Genomic DNA, 19,164 nt, shown 5'->3' with positions numbered 1-19,164 from the left:
GACTAATAGTTGTCCTGTGGACAGATTCTCCCACCTCAGCTGTGGATCTCTGCAACTCCTCCAGAGTAACCATGGGCCTCCTGGTTGCTTCTCTGATTAATTTTCTCCTTGTCCGACTCTTCAGTTTGGGTGGACGGCCTCCTCTTGGTAGGTTTGCGGTTGTGCCATATTCTTTCCATTTTCTTATGATGGATTTTATGGTGCTCAGAGAGATGTTCAAAGCTCTGGATATTTTTTTATAACCTAACCCTGCTTCATATTTCTCCACAACTTTATCCCTGACCTGTTTGGTGAGCTCCTTGGTCTTCATGATGCTGTTTGTTCAGTAATGATCTCCAACAAACTCTGAGTCCGTCACAGAACAGGTGTATTTATACTGAGATTAAATTGCAGACAGGTGGACCCTATTTACTAATTATGTGACTTGCAAATGTGACTTGTGAATGCAATTGGTCGCACCAGATCTTTGTTAGGGGTTTCACAGTAAAGGGGGTGAATACATATGCACTCAACACTTTTCAGATTTTTATTTGTAAATAATTGTGAAATCCATGTAATATTTCCCCCCACTTCCAAATGATGCACTATTTTGTGTTGGTCCATTGCATAAACTCACGATGAAATAAATTTTAATCTGTGGTTATACCATGACAAAATGTAGAAAAGTCCAAAGGGGGTGAATACTTATGCAAGGCACTGTACATCTCCGTCCCGGCATCATTCCCCTTCAGGTGGCTAATCAGAATCAGAATCAGAATCAGATCAGATCAGAATCAGAATCAGAATCAGAATTAATTTATTTGCCATGTATAATTGCACATACAGGAAATTGTCTTGGTGTGGTTGGTGCACCATAAAACAACAAAATAAAAAAATAAAATAGAACAACAATATATACAGTAAGAGAGTTATGGGCACGTGATAAGGTGCAGAGATTGGTGATAGTGACAATAATATATAATTCTAAATTATGTGCGGGGGGGTCGGCAGAATCAGTGTGATGCAGGGGGCTGTTTTTGAGCCCCACTGCCATAGGGAAAAAACTGTTCAGGTGGCGTGAGGTTTTAGTCCTGATGGCCCGGACGGAACCTTTCCTGGATGGAAGTCTCTGGAATAGATAGTGACCGGGATGGGAAGGATCAGCAATGATCTTGCCTGTTCTCCTACTGGTCCTGGAGTGGAACAGGTCTAGGAGAGCCGGCAGGTCACAGCCGACGACCTTCTCAGCTGACCGAATGATCCGTTACAGTCTGCCCTTGTTCTTGGCAGTGGAGGCAGCGAATCAGACGGTGATAGATGCGGTGAGGATGGACTCAATGATGGCTGTATAAAACTCAACCATCACTTTCCGCTGCATTTGAATTTTTCAGTTGCCGCAGGAAGAACATCCTCTGCTGGGCCTTCTTTATGTTGGAGGTGATGTTCTCTGTCCAAATCAGGTCCTGTGCAATGATCGTCCCCAGGAAACTGAAAGACTCCACTGTTTTAACTGGGGAGTCACACATGGTGAGGGGGGCGGTTTGGGCTGGGCTCCTCCTGAAGTCTTCTACCATCTCTACAGTCTTCAAAGCGTTCAGCTTTGAAGACTGGAGGGGAGAGCACACAACCTTGTGCGGCTCCAGTGCTGATGGTCCGGGGCTCAGAGACAAGCTTGCCAAGCCTCACGCGCTGTTTCCTGTCGGTCAGGAAGTTAGTGATCCACCCGCAGGTGGGCTCAGGCACGCTCAGCTGTGTCAACCTGTCTCTGAGAAGAGCTGGGGCGATGGTGTTGAATGCGGAGCTGAAGTCCACAAACAGGATCCTGGTGTAGGTGCCGGGGGAGTCAAGGTGCTGGAGGATGAAGTGGAGTCCCATGTTGACTGCGTCGTCTACGGACCTGTTGGCTCTGTAGGCAAACTGCAGTGGGTCGAGGAGGTGGTTGGTTATGGTCTTGAGGTGGGTCAGCACGAGGCGCTGAAAGGTATTCATTAATACAGAGGTCAGGTTGACTGGTCTGTAGTCATTAAGGCTTGTGATCCTCTGCTTTTTGGGAACAGGGATTATGGTGGAGGTTTTGAGGCAGGCGGGTACCACGCATTCAGCCAGTGAGGTGTTGAAGATGTCCGTGAACACTGGAGACAGCTGATCCGCACAGTGCCTTAAGGCCTCTGTATGCTTCTCCGAGTCCGTTGCGGACGGACGGAGCGGACGGACCCTTTTTGATTTATAGTTCTACGAGCCTTTTTGTTGTGAAAACAATTCATCGCCAGAACAGTAGATGACGCAACGGAAGTCGAGCTTAGAGAAGCCTACCTCATGAGGTATATAGAAGAAGTCCACGCTGGTTTATTTACGTCCTCCCGGCTCCTCACACACAGTGAACGATGGCAACTAACAGAAAAAGGATGTTGATGACACAACAGTTTTTGCTGAAATAAAGTGACACCCAGCGGGTCAAAATGCTTATGTTATCGTGTCGCATACATTGGCCTTTAGTGTGGAGGGGGAGAAAGCGTCTGGTCCAGCTGCTTTGCGGGGGTTTATTCTCTTCAGAAGTTTGTTGATATCGCTCTCCTGAATGGAGAGAGATGTGATGGGGGGGGGGGGGGGGTAGTCTGGGGCCATTTTCTGTGGGGGGGTAGTGTCTTTGTCCAGGGTAGAAGAGGTGTGGTAGCTTTGGGGGGGGGGGGTAGAACTGGTCCATTGTCTTTCGAATTTGCAGTAGAAGACATTCAGTTCATTTGCAAGTACAAGGTCTTCCACACAGTGGGGGGATTTGGTTTTGCAGCCGGTGATCACCCGAAGCACTTTCCAGACTCACGAGGAGTCGTTGTCTGTAAACTGTTGCTTCTTTAAAATACTGTCCTTTGGCCTCCTTAATCTCCTTGCCAAATGAGTATTTAATCAGTCTGAACCTATCCATGTCCCCACTCTTGAAAGCCACCTCCTTCCCCAAACGAAGCTGTTGGAGCTTTGCTGTGAACCAGGGCTTGTCGTTGTTGTAACTCACCCTGGTCTGGTCGGAATACATCTGTCTTCACAGAAGCTGATGTAGGACGTCAGAGCAATTAATTGAGCTTCAGACCCCTTTCCTCCATAAGCTAAAAAGGGGATATATCCAAAAATAAGAAAAGTCGCTGAGGAAAGAGAGTTTAATTCTGCATGGACGGATTATCTTGCGCTCACTGCCAACGATGCTGGCTAACCCGTGTGCTTGATATGTTGGGAGAAACTAACAGGATAAATTCGATTTCTGACCTCACAAGGAACAAAGAACCGTTCTCATGTCCATATATTAGACTTTTATATCGGAGATTACTCTGACTTGATGTATTATTCCATATTGAACCAGATGATTTGAAAAGCTCTTACCTAGATAGCAGCATTGTTTTGGGCAAGATTTGGACCCCACTGCCATACTGTCATGCAGCCTGCATACTGCCTTTAATGATGACCCTTTGGTGGTTCGCACCAGTTGGCTATATAGATAGATAGATAGATTACTTTATTCATCCCCGAGGGGAAATTAAGTCGTCATAGCAGCCGGTACATTTGAATACAATAAAATACAATAGAATAAAATATAAAATATAAAATATAAAATATAAAATATTGCGGTAGAAAGAATAAAAAACAGAAACAAGATAAAATAGGTAGATAACGTGCAGTGGCAGATGATGGTAATAGTACTGATGATATGATGGTAATGTTATTGTTAGACAGTATATAAAAGATAGTACAGTATATATAGTATATAATATATATTTATATATGATAGTAATTATACCAATATAATAGCAGTATATAGTAATAATAGCAGCAACAGTATATATAATAATAATAATAGTAAAATATAATAATAATAACATGTACACATGTATAAATAAAATATGTGTATATAGACTTATATAGACAAAGAATATACAAAGAGTATGATATAATATATGATATATAGTACGGGTATCAATATAAGTATTTGGCGATACAATAGATAATATAATATACTGTGAGTGTAAGAATATGTAGACAGAGTGTGCAAAAGACAATATTATTGTATGAAATGATGAATTGAGACAGGTATGTTTAGTGCAGTTCTGTGATGGTGGCTCTGACAGAGGTAGATGCGTTGTATAGTCTTATTGCAGTTGGGAGGAACGACTTCCTGTATCGTTCCTTAGAGCAGCGGGGTTGAATGAGTCTGTGGCTGAAGCTGCTCCTTAGCTTGTCCAGTGTTTTGTGGAGGGGGTGAGACGGATTGTCCATGATTGCCAGCAGTTTTGCCAACATCCTGTCCTCCACCACCTCCTCCAGGGTGACAAGCTTAGAGCCAACCACAGACTCTGCTTTCCTAATCAGTTTTTTCAGTTTGTTGGCGTCCTTAGCCTTGATGCCCGTACCCCAGGACACCACAGCAAAGAAGATGGTGCTCGCCACAACAGACTTATAAAACATCTGCAGCATCTTGTTGCAGACGTTGAAGGACCTGAGCCTCCTCAGGAAGTAAAGCCGGCTCAAGCCCTTCTTGTAGACGGCCTCTGTGTTGGTGGACCAGTCCAGTTTATTGTCCAGTGTGACACCCAGGTACTTGTAAGCAGGGACCACCTCCACAGCCGTCCCACCGATGCAGACAGGAGAGGGCAGGGGCTTGTTCCTCCTGAAATCCACCACCATCTCCCTCGTCTTCGCCACGTTGAGCTGCATGCGGTTCTCCCCACACCACTTCACAAAGCGGTCAACCAGGTCCCTGTACTCAGCCTCCCCTCCGCCCTCAACACACCCCACAATGGCCGTGTCATCAGAGAACTTCTGCAGATGACATGTCTCTGTGCAGTGCTTAAAGTCAGCAGTGTATGTGGTGAGGAGGAAGGGGGACAGCACAGTTCCCTGGGGGGCCCCGATGTTACTGATCAGACGATCAGACACACAGTTCTGTAATCTCACAAACTGTGGTCTGCCCGTCAGATAGTCATCGACCCAAGCGATGAGGGGAGCACTCACCTGCGTGCCCTCCAGTTTGGCCTTCAGCAGTCTGGGCTGGATGGTGTTGAAGGCGCTGGAGAAGTCGAAAAACATGATCCGGACTGAGGTGTTGGGTCTCTCCAGGGAGGAGTAAGCCTTCTGCAGCAGGTAGATGATTGCATCATCAACCCCAACACGGGGCTGATTATCAAACTGCAGGGGGTCTTGTGATAGGCCCACCAGCGGTCTGAGGTGGGCCAGGACCAGTCTTTCCATGACCTTCATGATGTGAGAGGTCAGTGCCACCGGCCTGTAGTCCTCCAGTGCCGCAGGACGTCCTTTTTTGGGCACTGGGACCAGGCAGGATGTTTTCCAGAGCACTGGCACTCTCTGAAGGTGTAGGCTCAGGTTGAAAAGGTGCTGGAGAACTCCACAGAGCTGGCTGGAACATGCCTTCAGCACACGAGGGCTGATGCGGTCCGGCCCCGCAGCTTTCCTCGGTTTGAGCCTCTCCAGCTCTCTCCTCACCTGGCTGGCTGTGATGTGGAGTCCAGGCAGGGGGGTGGGGGATGTCAGTGGTGGGTTTGAGGGTGGTGCAGAGATGTTTGTGTTGCAGGAGGTGGTGGGGGGCTGTGGGGGATGTGAGGATGTCCTGGGGGTGGGAGGTGTGAGAAGGTCTGTGGTAAAGGCCAGCGGGGGGGTGGGGGGAGATGGTGACTGGGGTGGTGGGGGGCAGGGGGTGATGGGGGGAGGTGGGGGGTTGTTGCTCAGAGACGCAGTAGAGGCAGTCCTAGAGTCAGTGGAGGGTCCGCTGGGGGTGGGGGGGGTTGGAGTTGAACCTATTGAAGAACGTGTTCAGCTCGTTCGCACGTCGTTCATCCCCAGCTGCTCCCCCATCTCTCCTCTTGAAACCAGTGATCTCCTTCATACCACTCCAGACGTCCCTGGTGTTGTTTTCCTCCAGTTTGTGCTCCAGTTTTCTTCTGAAGTTGTCCTTGCTCTCCCTGATGCTGCGCTTGAGCTCCCTTTGAACCTTTTTGAGTTCTGCTCTGTCCCGTGATCTAAAGGCCCTCTTCTTCTCGTTAAGAAGGGCCTTCAGGTCGCTTGTAACCCACGGCTTGTTATTTGGGTAACAGCGGACCTCTTTAGTGGGGATGGTGTTATCTATGCAGATTTATATGGATTTCTTTAGGTTCACACCCAGATTAAACCTTGCCTAGAGCACCACATGTTTGCTAAAAAAGACCCACATATATTTTGGAGTATTTGGGCCACATTTGCTATTTCATAAATTGGCTTAAATCCATTTGGTCCATCCCAGACGAGGCCCTGAAGTGTCACATCATGAGTTCAACCCTGTGCCACTCAAGTCATCATGCTAGAACTTAATTTCACCAATGAATGGTTTAGAAATATTGTACATAATACATGTGACACCAGTATGACATGTTGAAGAATTTGATCAGCTAAAGTGATTTTAACTTGGAAGATGAACTTAACTGAATGCAGTTCAATAAAGATGTCGTTTCATCCTTTAGTTACCATTATTTGCGTTCAATATTGCAGTCTCTCAAAACTGATAACAGGTGGGGACCTAAATGTTGACTTCACACTAGGCAGAAGCCAAAGTCCCAAAACTTAACTTGGTTATAGATTCACAAGGAAAAAAAACAGGGTACGCTCTCAGAACACTGACGACATGAACTGAGGCAAAGACGCTGACTTAAACAGGTGAAACCTGTTGTGATCCATAATCCATGAACACAACAACAATTCCAACAAAAGAGCCATAAAGCTCAGTTCAAAATCTCTAACTTCTGCAAAAAAGGCTCACAACATTGGAAGAATCATAATGCAGTCAATATAATTTGCACTTTCACTCTTGTGCTTCGTGTTTAAGTTTCTCCTCATGACTTCATTGTTGTCTTTTTTTCCAGTGACCAGGAAGAAGCAGCCATGCAGACCTGCGGTTACTCATGTTCCCCCCTCAACGCGGTGGATCTTGTTGTGGACATCATGTTCATCGTGGACATCATTATCAACTTCAGGACCACATATGTTAACTCCAATGACGAGGTGAACTGACCTGAGTGTCTGACTGAATGATTAGCTCTCTAATTAACAACTCTGCTAACTGACAGGACAACTAATTTACCAGCCCACTGAGCAACTGACTCATTTACACAGAGAGTGCAGCAGAGAGCCATTAGCTGTTGATGCAGAGAAATCAATAAGAAAATGTCAGATTTTAACTGTAGCTCACAGTGATATATTTTTTGTTTTTCACTGCTGTGGCTCAATGATCAGTGAAAAGCGTTGGAGTATATACCCTACTCTGTGCACACACTGTATTTACCTCAATCAGGCAATGCCATTTTTACATGTTGTAATCTTATTTATATAATATAATGATGAGCATTCGGTTAATCTAAGTAAACTGTAGAACATGTCTGTAATCTGTAACAAAGAATCTAAATATCTTTTAATTTCAGAATCCGAATTCAGAATCCGAATTCTTTTATTTGCCAAGTATGATTGCACATACAGGAAATTGCCTTGGTGCACTGAACATAAAACAACAATATAAAGACAACAATATAAAAACAACATAAAACAACTATATGGAACAAAATATATACAGTACCAGAGTTATGGGCACGTGTGGTGCTAAGGTGCAGAGAATTGGTGATAGTGCCAATAATATATCAAGTATAAATGATGTGCAGGGGGGGGGGGGGGGGTGATGCAGAGTCAGTGTGATGCAGGGGGCTTGTTTGTGAGCCCCACTACCATGGGGAAAAAGCTTTAGCTATAATAATGTTTCATATTTTAACCCTACTATACACAACTGTTTTCGTAGAAATACCTGTAGCATGCACTCAATAATGATAGTGTCACAAATATGCTGAATAAGAAAGATTTGCTCTGTTAGAAAGAAAAATTCAATTATAAACTTAATCTTTTCTTTCTTTCTTAGAAAAACCATTCATCCAAAGGACCTCAACATCTTTATGAAACCCCTTTAACATTCAGAGTTGTTTTGTATGTCTACTTTAGAATGGTTGTTCTGATTTGGACAAATACTAGACTCTTGAAACACTTGACATTTCACATAAGGGCTAATGAAATATGACCATAATTGTACCACATTATCAAAAAACCACAAACCTCAGACTTAACAGTTTTTTTTTGTTATTTGGCGTGACTGTAGGATTTTAAACCTAAGCGTTGGACGTGGCTGACTGTGTTGTGTCTCGTTAGGTGGTGAGCCAGTCCTCTCGGATTGCTGTCTACTACTTCAAGGGCTGGTTCCTTATCGACATGGTGGCAGCCATTCCCTTCGATCTCCTCATCTACCGCTCAGGAGAGGAGGCGGTCAGGGGAGGTGGAGAAGGCGAGGTAGGGTGATGGGAGGAAAACAATTAAATGAGGGGTCGGTTAAAAACTGGGATAGTAGGGAGGAAAGAGTGTCAGGGAAACATTGAGCAACGAAGAAAGAAAAGAAGATCTTGAGTCCAGAGTCCATGTTAAAATATGAATAAAATAAAAAATATCTGCTCTCTCTCTTTCTCCTCCTAACAGACCACCACCCTGATTGGTTTACTGAAGACAGCTCGGTTACTTCGATTGGTTCGTGTAGCCAGGAAGTTGGATCGGTACTCTGAGTATGGTGCAGCAGTCCTCTTCCTCCTCATGTGCACCTTTGCCCTCATCGCACACTGGCTGGCCTGCATCTGGTACATTGCCGTAAACTTTAAAGTGTGTGACTGACACACACAACCTACTGCATATCACACACACTTGAATCTTGTTGTCTTACTCTAGGTACGCCATAGGAAATGTGGAGCGGTCAACCTCAGTTGGGATTGGCTGGTTGGACAATCTGGGCGAGCAGCTGGGGAAACCGTACAATGACTCCATCCTGGCGTCGGGTCCGTCCATTAGAGACAAATATGTCACGGCTCTGTACTTCACCTTCAGTAGTCTGACCAGTGTGGGCTTCGGGAACGTCTCCCCAAACACCAACTCTGAGAAGATCTTCTCCATTTGTGTCATGCTCATTGGCGGTGGGTTCTGTAAAGGAAGTTTCCCAGTTAAGGAATATATCCTGTTTTGTTAGGTCTTTAGGTCTATGCGTGGTATAAGGCTATGCCTCTGTGCACAGGTTCCATGTTTTTTGCAGTAGTCCAAAGTGGACAAACTTAACACATTCTGAGTTTTTATGAGAACTGGAGGCTACCACAGGTTCTCTCATGTTTTGAAGGGTAGGATGAGGTGAGGGGTATCCAGCTGCAACATGCAACTTCACCACTAGATGTCACTAAGCTCGACACACTAAACCTTTGACATGTACACTCCTGATAAAAATATTAAGACCAGTTAAAAATTGGATGAATTTGCATTTTGCACTGTTGGATCTTAGGAAGGTTCTAAGTAGAGCTTCAAAATGCAAAAAGAAGAAATGGGAACAAGAGAACAAAAGTTGTGAGCAGGCAATTTATTGAAAACAACAATTTAACTCAAATAGGCTGTTCATCAGCTGATCAAAAGTTTAAGACCACAGCCTTTAAAAGCCAAAATCTGTGCAAAAATTTGGATTTCAATGTCATTTCCTGTCAAGATCTCTTGATGGCAAAGGCAAAAAAGCTCACCGTCTTTGAACGTGGTAGGATTGTTGAACTGCGCGCCATCATGATCTGGGGTGCTTTTTCCTTCAATGGAACAATGGAGCTCCAGGTTGTGCAGGGGCGTCAAACAGCAGCTGGCTATGTGAAGATGTTGCAGCGGGCATCCCTCATGACTGAGGGCCCTCGTCTGTGTGGTAACGACTGGGTTTTTCAGCAGGACAACGCTCCAATTCACAATGCCCGTCTGACCAAGACTTTTTTCCAGGAGAATAACATCACTCTTTTGGACCATCCTGCGTGTTCCCCTGATCTTAATCCAATTGAGAACATTTGGGGATGGATGGCAGGGGAAGTTTACAAAAATGGACTTCAGTTCCAGACAGTGGATGCCCTTCGTGAAGCCATCTTCACCACTTGGCGCAACATTCGCACTAGCCTTTTGGAAACACTTGCATCAAGCATGCCAAAACGAATTTTTGAAGTGATCAACAATAATGGTGGAGCTACTCATTACTGAGTCAGTTTTTGACACTTTAATTTCTGTTTTAGGAGTTTTTTTTTTTTTTTTTAGCTGTGGTCTTAAACTTTTGATCAGCTGATGAACAGCCTACTTCAGTTAAATTGTTGTTTTCAATAAATTGCCTGCTCACAACTTTTGGGCTCTTGTTCCCATTTCTTCTTTTTGCATTTTGAAACTCTACTTAGAACATCCTTTTTCTTTACTGTGTTGATCAAACACCCTAAAGACCTAAATACACCACATTTTTGTGTCCAAGTTTTTTCCACATTGTGACTACAGAGCACATGAACACACAGACTTCACAGCTCATTTAGTCTTGGTTTAGGTCTCTAAGATTTACAGCTGCTTTTACACCTGTAGTTCAGTTCCTAGACCATGGTTAAAAAGGTTATATAGTGTTGCCTTTTAGTTCTGATCCAGTTCTTCCTTAAATTGTTTTGTTTTTTTGCAAATGCACACAGACTAACACCAGTCTAATAGGCTGGCTGGTTTAAGCTGGAAGTTCCTGTAAATCATCTTACCCCCCTTCTAAATGTTTCCTGGAGGGTTCCAACCCCTAGTTTGGCATCCACGGTTCTACACGACTAAACTCCTTGTTTAAACTATATAAATTCTCTGTCTCTGTCTCTTCTACAGCTCTGATGTACGCCAGTATTTTTGGTAACGTGTCAGCCATTATCCAGCGGCTTTACTCTGGTACGGCGCGCTACCATGCCCAGATGATGAGGGTTCGAGAGTTCATCCGCTTCCACCAGATCCCTAACCCTCTAAGGCAGCGGCTGGAGGAGTACTTCCAACATGCCTGGTCTTACACTAATGGAATTGATATGAATGCTGTGAGTGTTCATTGCGATGGACGGCCACTGGCTGTCCGTAGATCCATCCCATTCTCATGAACACAATATCGCAAGAATGCCGTGAGGTTTTTCTTGAAACTGTTATCTTTAGATCAACTTCGACGAATGTCCTCAAATGTGATACAAATATTCACTTAGACTCAAAGACGAACCGATTACCTTTTGTTGGTTGAAGGTCAAATGGTCAAGTTCACATAGCCATGCGTTGCTTTGAACTCAATATAACAGGCATTACGTGTGGCACAAACATTCATTTACACTCTTGGATGACCTGAATATAATTTGGTTGTCAAAGGTCAAGGTCACTTTGATTCTTGAAAAAAGCCTGAAAGAATACGTTTTATTGTAAATATTTTCACCAGCTAGTTACCATGAAGACTCACTATGTTGTTTCAGCTGTAGGCTGAAAACACACACAATTTATTTCATCCAGGAGGAATTAAAACACAACTGTAAGATTATTTATGGAGTGTGTGTGTGTATATTCACCATTCACAGGCCTGTATGCTTCATCATCTTCCATGTGCTTAATCCCACTCTGTCCTCTCTTTGTGTCATCCATCTCTAAAAATCTTCTCCAGGTATTAAAAGGGTTTCCAGAGTGTCTCCAGGCAGATATTTGTCTCCACCTCAACAGATCACTGCTGCAGAACTGCAACGCTTTCAAAGGTAACACTCATATAGTGTTAATCACACATGAAAACTCATGGACTGTACATTGAATACAACTTGATCAAGTATTGTACCGTTTTTTATTCACTTATATTGTCTTTTTTTATTCCCCAAAACACAATATACTGAACATTTGTCATAGTGTAGTTAAAATCAGTTAATTGCCAACCTGTTGTGTCGGTATTGGTGCCTAGGATCCACAAAGGGCTGTCTGAGGGCCCTGGCCATGAGGTTTAAGACCACCCACGCTCCTCCTGGTGACACCCTGGTCCATGCTGGCGACCTGATCTCAGATCTGTACTTTATTTCCAGAGGGTCGATAGAGATCGTCAAAGGAGACGTGGTGGTGGCTATACTGGGTAAGTGTTAGTATGAGTCAGGTATGGGCCAGTAGCTCCATTTAATGGCCCAATTGGGAGAAAAGTAGAGTCATTGTGCCTCCTATTTATCAATTAAAGCACATGATCATGTCATAAACATGATTTCTCCTCCTCCAGGTAAGAATGATATATTTGGGGAGCCCATCAATTTGGATGCTTTGCCAGGAAAATCCAGTGCTGATGTCAGAGCTCTGACCTACTGTGACCTGCACAAGATAAACAGAGAGGATATGTTGGAGGTAACATATATATGTCTTTATTAGAACACCATACTAACACTGGCTAAATTCTCCCTTTGCTCTCAAACAGCCTCTGTTCTTTGTGACATTTGGTGTCTATTTTTAATGACGTGTAAATTTCCTGTTCTGTGGGTTTTCAGGTCATGGACATGTATCCTGAGTTTTGTGAATATTTCTGGTCCAACTTGGAGATCACCTTCAATCTCAGAGATGTATGTTACATTTATTTTTCAGCTTCCCTGTTTACTATGAACAGGTGGAAACTGTGGAAACCTAATCAAATTGAGATGTCTGAAGTAATACAAATTTAGAAGAATTTAAAGTGTTACTTGTGAAAAACTAAACTATTAAAAATACCGAAGGCATTTATATTTTAATTTCAAGAATTAATTGTGGATGTCTGTGACGTGAACCATAACTGATGTAAACCCATTGTATCTCTACCCGGAGCCGAGTTATGTTCAAAGAGACGACCGGCTTTCTATGGAGGACCATACATGACTTAAGTAAAAATAAATAAATAAATTAATGTATAAATAAATACAGAAATAAATGAATAAATAAATAAATAAAAAAGGAAATAAATAGATTAATACATAAATAAATAAATAAATATGTTAATACCAAAAGAAATGTCAAAATAAATGTCTTAAATATATTTGCACATTTATTTATTGCCTGATACATTTCCTTTTCATTTGCAGTGTCCTTATGCTAATGAGAAAGGCGGGCCTAACCGCAGTCTCATGCAGGATTGGTCACAAGAGTGTAATGATCCAGCCCTACGTCTGCCTCTCAATGCTGACTGGTGTCCAGTAGCTGTTTGCAGCGTTGAGCCAGTTCACACTTAAAATGAACTAGTTCAAGTTCAGAGGGTTAGTTAAGGTTATTTTTTATTGGGATGATTTAGGTGTCAGTAGTCCTGACTGTGGGCGTCACATGTTCTACTGAGCACAAGGAGCGAGCCGAGAGGAGGAGGAGGAAACAGAAACTCCAGCTCGGTACAAACCACCTGCAGCTTCTGCTCTGATCATGAAGCCGCTGATCTCTGAGCAGATGTGACCAGAGAAGCTCTGTGTTTCCACTGTTCTACAAAGTCACTGACCGGCTGTTTCACGGTGAAGAGCTCAAGTCTCAGTCACTGCCCGTGTCTCTGAGCGAGTATGTGGCGGAGCGCAGGGGCTGTGTGTGTGTGTAGCTCAGTTGACCAATCCTGCTCGAGACTGAGGTTAGGCCCGCCTTTCTCATTAGCATAAGGACACTGAAAATGAAAATGAAATATATCACGGAATAAATAAAAGTTGGAATAAATGTGGAAATAAATAAATAAATGTGGAAATAAGTTTAAGACATTGATTCATTTAATTCTGCATTTATTTCCACATTTATTTATTTATTTCCACATTTATTTATTTATTTCCACATTTATTCCAACTTTTATTTTTCGATTTCAGTGTCCTTATGCTAATGAGAAAGCGGGCCTAACCTCAGTCTCGAGCAGGATTGGTCAACTGAGCTACACACGCACAGCCCCTGCGCTCCGCCACACACTCGCTCAGAGACGGGCAGTGACTGAGACTTGAGCTTTTCACCGTGAAACAGCCGGTCAGTGACTTTGTAGAACAGTGGAAACACAGAGGATCTCTGGTCACTGTTGTGTGTGAAAGACTGACACGCAGTTGACCAATCCTGCTCGAGACTGAGGTTAGGCCCGCCTTTCTCATTAGCATAAAGACACTGAAAATGAAAATGAAATATATCACGGAATAAATAAAAGTTGGAATAAATGTGGAAATAAATAAATAAATGTGGAAATAAGTTTAAGACATTGATTCATTTAATTCTGCATTTATTTCCACATTTATTTATTTATTTCCACATTTATTTATTTATTTCCACATTTATTCCAACTTTTATTTTTCGATTTCAGTGTCCTTATGCTAATGAGAAAGCGGGCCTAACCTCAGTCTCGAGCAGGATTGGTCAACTGAGCTACACACGCACAGCCCCTGCGCTCCGCCACACACTCGCTCAGAGACGGGCAGTGACTGAGACTTGAGCTTTTCACCGTGAAACAGCCGGTCAGTGACTTTGTAGAACAGTGGAAACACAGAGCATCTCTGGTCACTGTTGTGTGTGAAAGACTGACACGCACACGTGTTGCTTCAGAACGTACACTGTATTCTTTACTTCCTTGTTCTCAATGCCCGCGCATTACACGTCACGTCGCATCCCATCATCATCACACAGTTTCGTAACCACTATTTAGTAACATACAGCAAACCCATGTATCACAGTGTGACCATGTTATTAGAACATAACATTATTAGAACATAACATTTTCCTCCCCCCACGAAAAGCAAACAGCATACCAGCCCAACTAACAACCAACCCAAACATTCGTCAGGAAAGCTGAACATCTAATCAAGATATCAAAATGTACTAGGCAAGAGTCTGTGAAGACAACCGCTAGACTAAACATGGTAATCCGTGACATAGTCCTGCAAGGCAACAGGCCGAGCCCTGGCCCGCACCGGCCTCGGGTCCGGCACCACAACCTCCTGGCGTGGTGCTGCGGGGGGTGCAACCAGGGCCGGGGGTGGGCCCGGATCAGTGGCCACGTTGCAGGGGAATGGTGACTGGGCTCGTGCCGTGGCCAAGTGCTCAGAGAGGGGTGCCGGGACTTTCCTCAGCCTACTAGCATGCCACCGTGATCCGTCGTCGAGCAGAAATGTGGCGGGGCCAAGAAGGCGACTGATCTATCTGGGTTGGGACCAGAACGAGGCCAACTTGTTGTGTCGCTGCGGCCGTCGAGCCCTGACCCAGTCTGAAACCTGAAGGGACGGTGGCCTCGCCCTGCACTTCTTGTCCACCCTTTCCCTCGTCTTCTGCTGCCGTGCAGCAACAGTCTCTCGGATTCGGGCCAGGGAGGGCATGGGAAAGTCACTATCTGGTGCTCGGAGCCTGTGTAATGGCAGTCCCAATTCTCGTCCGAGCATCAGAAACGCTGGTGACACAAGCGTGGTGGAGTGATGGCTTGCTCTGTAGTGCAGCAAGGTCTGGTTGAGTGCCTCCTCGAATGCACAGCCTTGGGCCAGGTGTGCACGAATCCCGTTCTTCAGTGTTGCATTAAAACGCTCTACTCCACCGTTGGCCTGTGGGTGGTAAAAAGCGGTTTGGATGTGCTTGACACTCCTGCTGGCAAGAAAGTCAGAGAACTCCGCAGATGTCATCTGCGGGCCATTATCTGTTGTTATGGCCCGAGGCACGCCCCAGCGGGCAAAGAGGCCATCCAGTATCCGAATCATGACGTGCGACGTCACCGTCCCCACTGGCACAACCTCCGGCCACTTAGAGTGGAGGTCGTAAACGACCACCAGGAAGCGCTGGTGGTGTGGAACACCACGGCCATGGATTTCCCCACAGATGTCTAGCTGTACATGTTCCCAGGGACGTGAAGGCCAGGGGAGCGGTTGCAGGGGAGGGGTTGAAGGGGGTCCGGTTTTCCCACTGAGGAGGCACGCTGAGCAGTCCTGGACCAGATGTTCAATATCGCGGCCGATGGCTGGCCACCACACCAACTCACGGCACCGCTGCTTGAGTTTCACGATTCCCAGGTGACCCTCATGTGCCATTGACAGGACACGTGCACGCAAAGTGTTTGGGACGACGGTGCAGAGCCCCCTCGAGACACACGTGTCTGCCCAGCAGGAGAGCTCATCTTTCACCCGAGCAAACGGTTTCAACTCTTCCGGGATGTGGGACGGCCAGCCGTTTCTGATGTAGGTGCACAGCTTGAATAGTATCGGGTCTCGTCCTGATTCAGTGTCCAGTTCCTCCAGTGTGACTACTGGCTGCAATGGTGCATAGAACGCTTGGATGAGAGCTGGTTCTTCATCGTGTGATGGTACAGAAGGGTTTGGGGCTGCGATGGAGCGAGAAAGGAGATCTGCCACCACGTTGTCCCTGCCCAGCGTGAAGATTAGGTCATAGTGGTACTGGCGGAGGCGTTCCGCCCAGCGATGGAGTCGGAGAGGCTTGTGTCCCGAACCTGACGTGGAGAGCACCGTTGTGAGGGCCTGGTGGTCCGTCCTGATGGTGAAATGACGGCCATAGACATACATGTGCCACCTCTCGCACGCCCACACACAGGCCAATGCTTCACGTTCACCCACGGAGTACCGCTGCTCAGTGGGTGTCAGGGCCCGAGATGCGAAGGCGATTGGCCTCTCCGTGCCGTCATGAAGCTGCGACAGGACAGCTCCAACTGCAGCAGTGGAGGCGTCGCAGGTGATGAAGGTTGGGCTCGAGAGGCTGAAATGGGCAAGGACAGGAGGTGAGGTTAATTGTTTTTTTAACATGAAAAATGACTCAGAGCACTGTGGTGACCAAGCCCACGGCTCCTCCTTCTTCAGGAGCTGGCGGAGGGGTGCTGTCGTTTGTGAGTAGTTGGGCAGGAAACGCAAATAATAAGCCGTCATTCCTAGGAACGATGCAACCTGTGTGGTGGAGGTTGGTTCAGGGATGCGTTGTATTGCGTCAACGTTGGAGGAGAGAGGTGCAATGCCATCAGCTGAGAGGCGGAATCCAATAAAGTCCACAGTCGGTACTGAGAAGAGACATTTCTCCCCGTTCAGTGTCAGGTGATGTTTGGTGAGGGCCACAAACACTCTGTGTAAGCGGGCATCGTGGGTGGCTTGGTCTGGCCCATGCACCACAATGTCGTCCAGGTAAACTGCTGTCCCCGGGACCCCAGCGAGAATTCTAGACATGACCTTTTGGAAGCAGCTGGGGGCAGAGCTAAGACCAAACGGCATGCGTGTGTACCTGAACACCCCAGCGTGTGTCACAAATGCTGTCAGGTCCCGGCTGGCCGGGTGAAGGGGAACTTGCAGGTAACCCTGGCGTAAATCCAACTTTGTGAAAACCGTTGATCCATGGAAAAGAGAGGTGAGCTCCTCAGCTGTAGGTAAAGGATATTTGTCTGGAATGACAGCTTTGTTGACCTGTCGCAGATCCACACAGACCCGGAGGCCCCCTGACTTTTTCTGTGCGACCACCAGGTTTGAGATCCAAGGTGCTGCATTTATTGGCTCGATGATGCCCTCTTCTAGCAGGGAGGTGAGCTCTGCAGTGACGCCCTCCCGGAAGGTGAGTGGCAGGCGCCTGAGGGGCTGCATAACCGGTGTCACGGCAGGGTCAACCAGGGGCCGATGAGTGAATGCTGTCAAGCGGCCCAGGCCGTCGAACAGCGCTGGCCACTGCTGGTGCATCGTTGGGAAGACCTGCATTATAGCTCTTCCACTATTGTCCATCAGAGAGAAGCCCAGTGCAATGAAGAGATCGAGGCCGAGAAGGTTGGTTCCCCGCTGTGCCACATGAAAAGGGAAGGAGGGAAGGTGTATCGTACCATAACGGACAGGCAGGTCAATTGTGCCCACAATCTCGATGGCAGAATTTGCATATCCCCGCAAGCTTGTGGATGGGGGTCCCAGTGGCATGCGGGAAAAGAATTTCCTGTATGTGGCCAAATTGAGGAGCGACGCTGCAGCCGCAGTGTCCAGGATGAGTGGCACGCTTACCTCCCCCAGCCGCACTGTGCAAGTTTTGAATGATACTCGTGTAGACAGATATTACTAATTTCTGTGTATCCGGAAGGGGACTGAGGAAGCCTGTGCTGCCGTGCTTCATTGGTTGGAGCTGAACGACAGACTTTAGCAAATTGGTTTAATCTAGAACAGTTTCTGCAAACCTGTCCACGGGCAGGGCACTGTGATGCTCTTGTAGCATGAGAACTGGATCCACAGTTGCCGCAATTGCGTCTGGAGCCCACAGTGGGGCGCTGTCTATTCATTTGTTGCACAGGCAGGCTGTCACCGCTATCAGTGGACGGGAAAAACTGTGACGTTTCTGCGTGCTGCAGCTGTTGCGCTAACGCCGTGTGGTGAGCAGGGCTGGTCAGCAGAGTAGAGCATTCCAGAGCACATTCCACTTGCAACGCTATTTTGATTGCATCAGTCAGTGTCAAATCATCAGGTTCCATAAGCAGTTTTTCCCGTATCTTGTCACATGACGTGCCTTCTATCAGCTGGTCTCTGATCATTTGGTCATGCAATGCTCCATACTCACAGGCTCGTGCCAGCTCACGTAGGTCAGCTACAAAAGTCTGTATGGACTCGCCGGGTCGTTGGTGGCGCTTCCTGAGTCTGTACCGCCGTATCAGGACACGTTGTTTCCCAGAGAAATGGTCCGTCAGCAGCTTGACTGTATCCTCGAAAGCTGTTGCTGAGCCGAGCGCCCCAAGAACACGCTGGCCCTCGGTACCGAGGCAGTGGACGAGGATAGCGGTCTTTCGCTTGTCGGGAAGCTCGTTGTCAGAGAATCCGAGCGCATCAACATAGGCATTAAAACCTGTCAGCCACCGTGTCCATGGCACTGCGGGTTCCCCGGGCACCGCGAGAAACACTTCGGGTGGGGGAAGGCTAAATCCAGCCATCCTTGTCGCCAAATGTTGTGTGTGAAAGACTGACACGCACACGTGTTGCTTCAGAACGTACACTGTATTCTTTACTTCCTTGTTCTCAATGCCCGCGCATTACACGTCACGTCGCATCCCATCATCATCACACAGTTTCTTAAAGGAACCGTAACCACTATTTAGTAACATACAGCAAACCCATGTATCACAGTGTGACCATGTTATTAGAACATAACATTATTAGAACATAACAGTCACATCTGCTCAGAGATCAGCGGCTTCATGATCAGAGCAGAAGCTGCAGGTGGTTTGTACCGAGCTGGAGTTTCTGTTTCCTCCTTCTCCTCCCGGCTCGCTCCTTGTGCTCAGTACAACACCAGACGTGACGCTCACAGTCAGGACTACTGACACCTAAATCATCCCAATAAAAAATAACCTTAACTAACCCTCTG

At 46.2% G+C, this 19,164-nt stretch overlaps 1 protein-coding gene across 1 annotated transcript in view; it reads left to right on the top strand.

Annotated features, from left to right (window-relative positions):
- Window positions 1-19,164, top strand: part of LOC128455249 (potassium voltage-gated channel subfamily H member 6-like) — a 52,057-nt gene that overhangs the window by 30,198 nt on the left and 2,695 nt on the right. Inside the window, 9 exon segments of the mRNA XM_053438933.1 lie at window positions 6,876-7,014; window positions 8,200-8,337; window positions 8,521-8,675; window positions 8,764-9,005; window positions 10,723-10,922; window positions 11,525-11,612; window positions 11,810-11,974; window positions 12,113-12,234; window positions 12,375-12,446. Of these exon segments, the coding sequence (XP_053294908.1) occupies window positions 6,876-7,014; window positions 8,200-8,337; window positions 8,521-8,675; window positions 8,764-9,005; window positions 10,723-10,922; window positions 11,525-11,612; window positions 11,810-11,974; window positions 12,113-12,234; window positions 12,375-12,446 (1,321 nt within the window).

Source organism: Pleuronectes platessa, chromosome 13 (assembly GCF_947347685.1).
Source record: "Pleuronectes platessa chromosome 13, fPlePla1.1, whole genome shotgun sequence".
NCBI classification, from domain to species: Eukaryota; Metazoa; Chordata; class Actinopteri; order Pleuronectiformes; family Pleuronectidae; genus Pleuronectes; species Pleuronectes platessa.
This window is presented reverse-complemented; position numbering and strand designations above follow the sequence as displayed.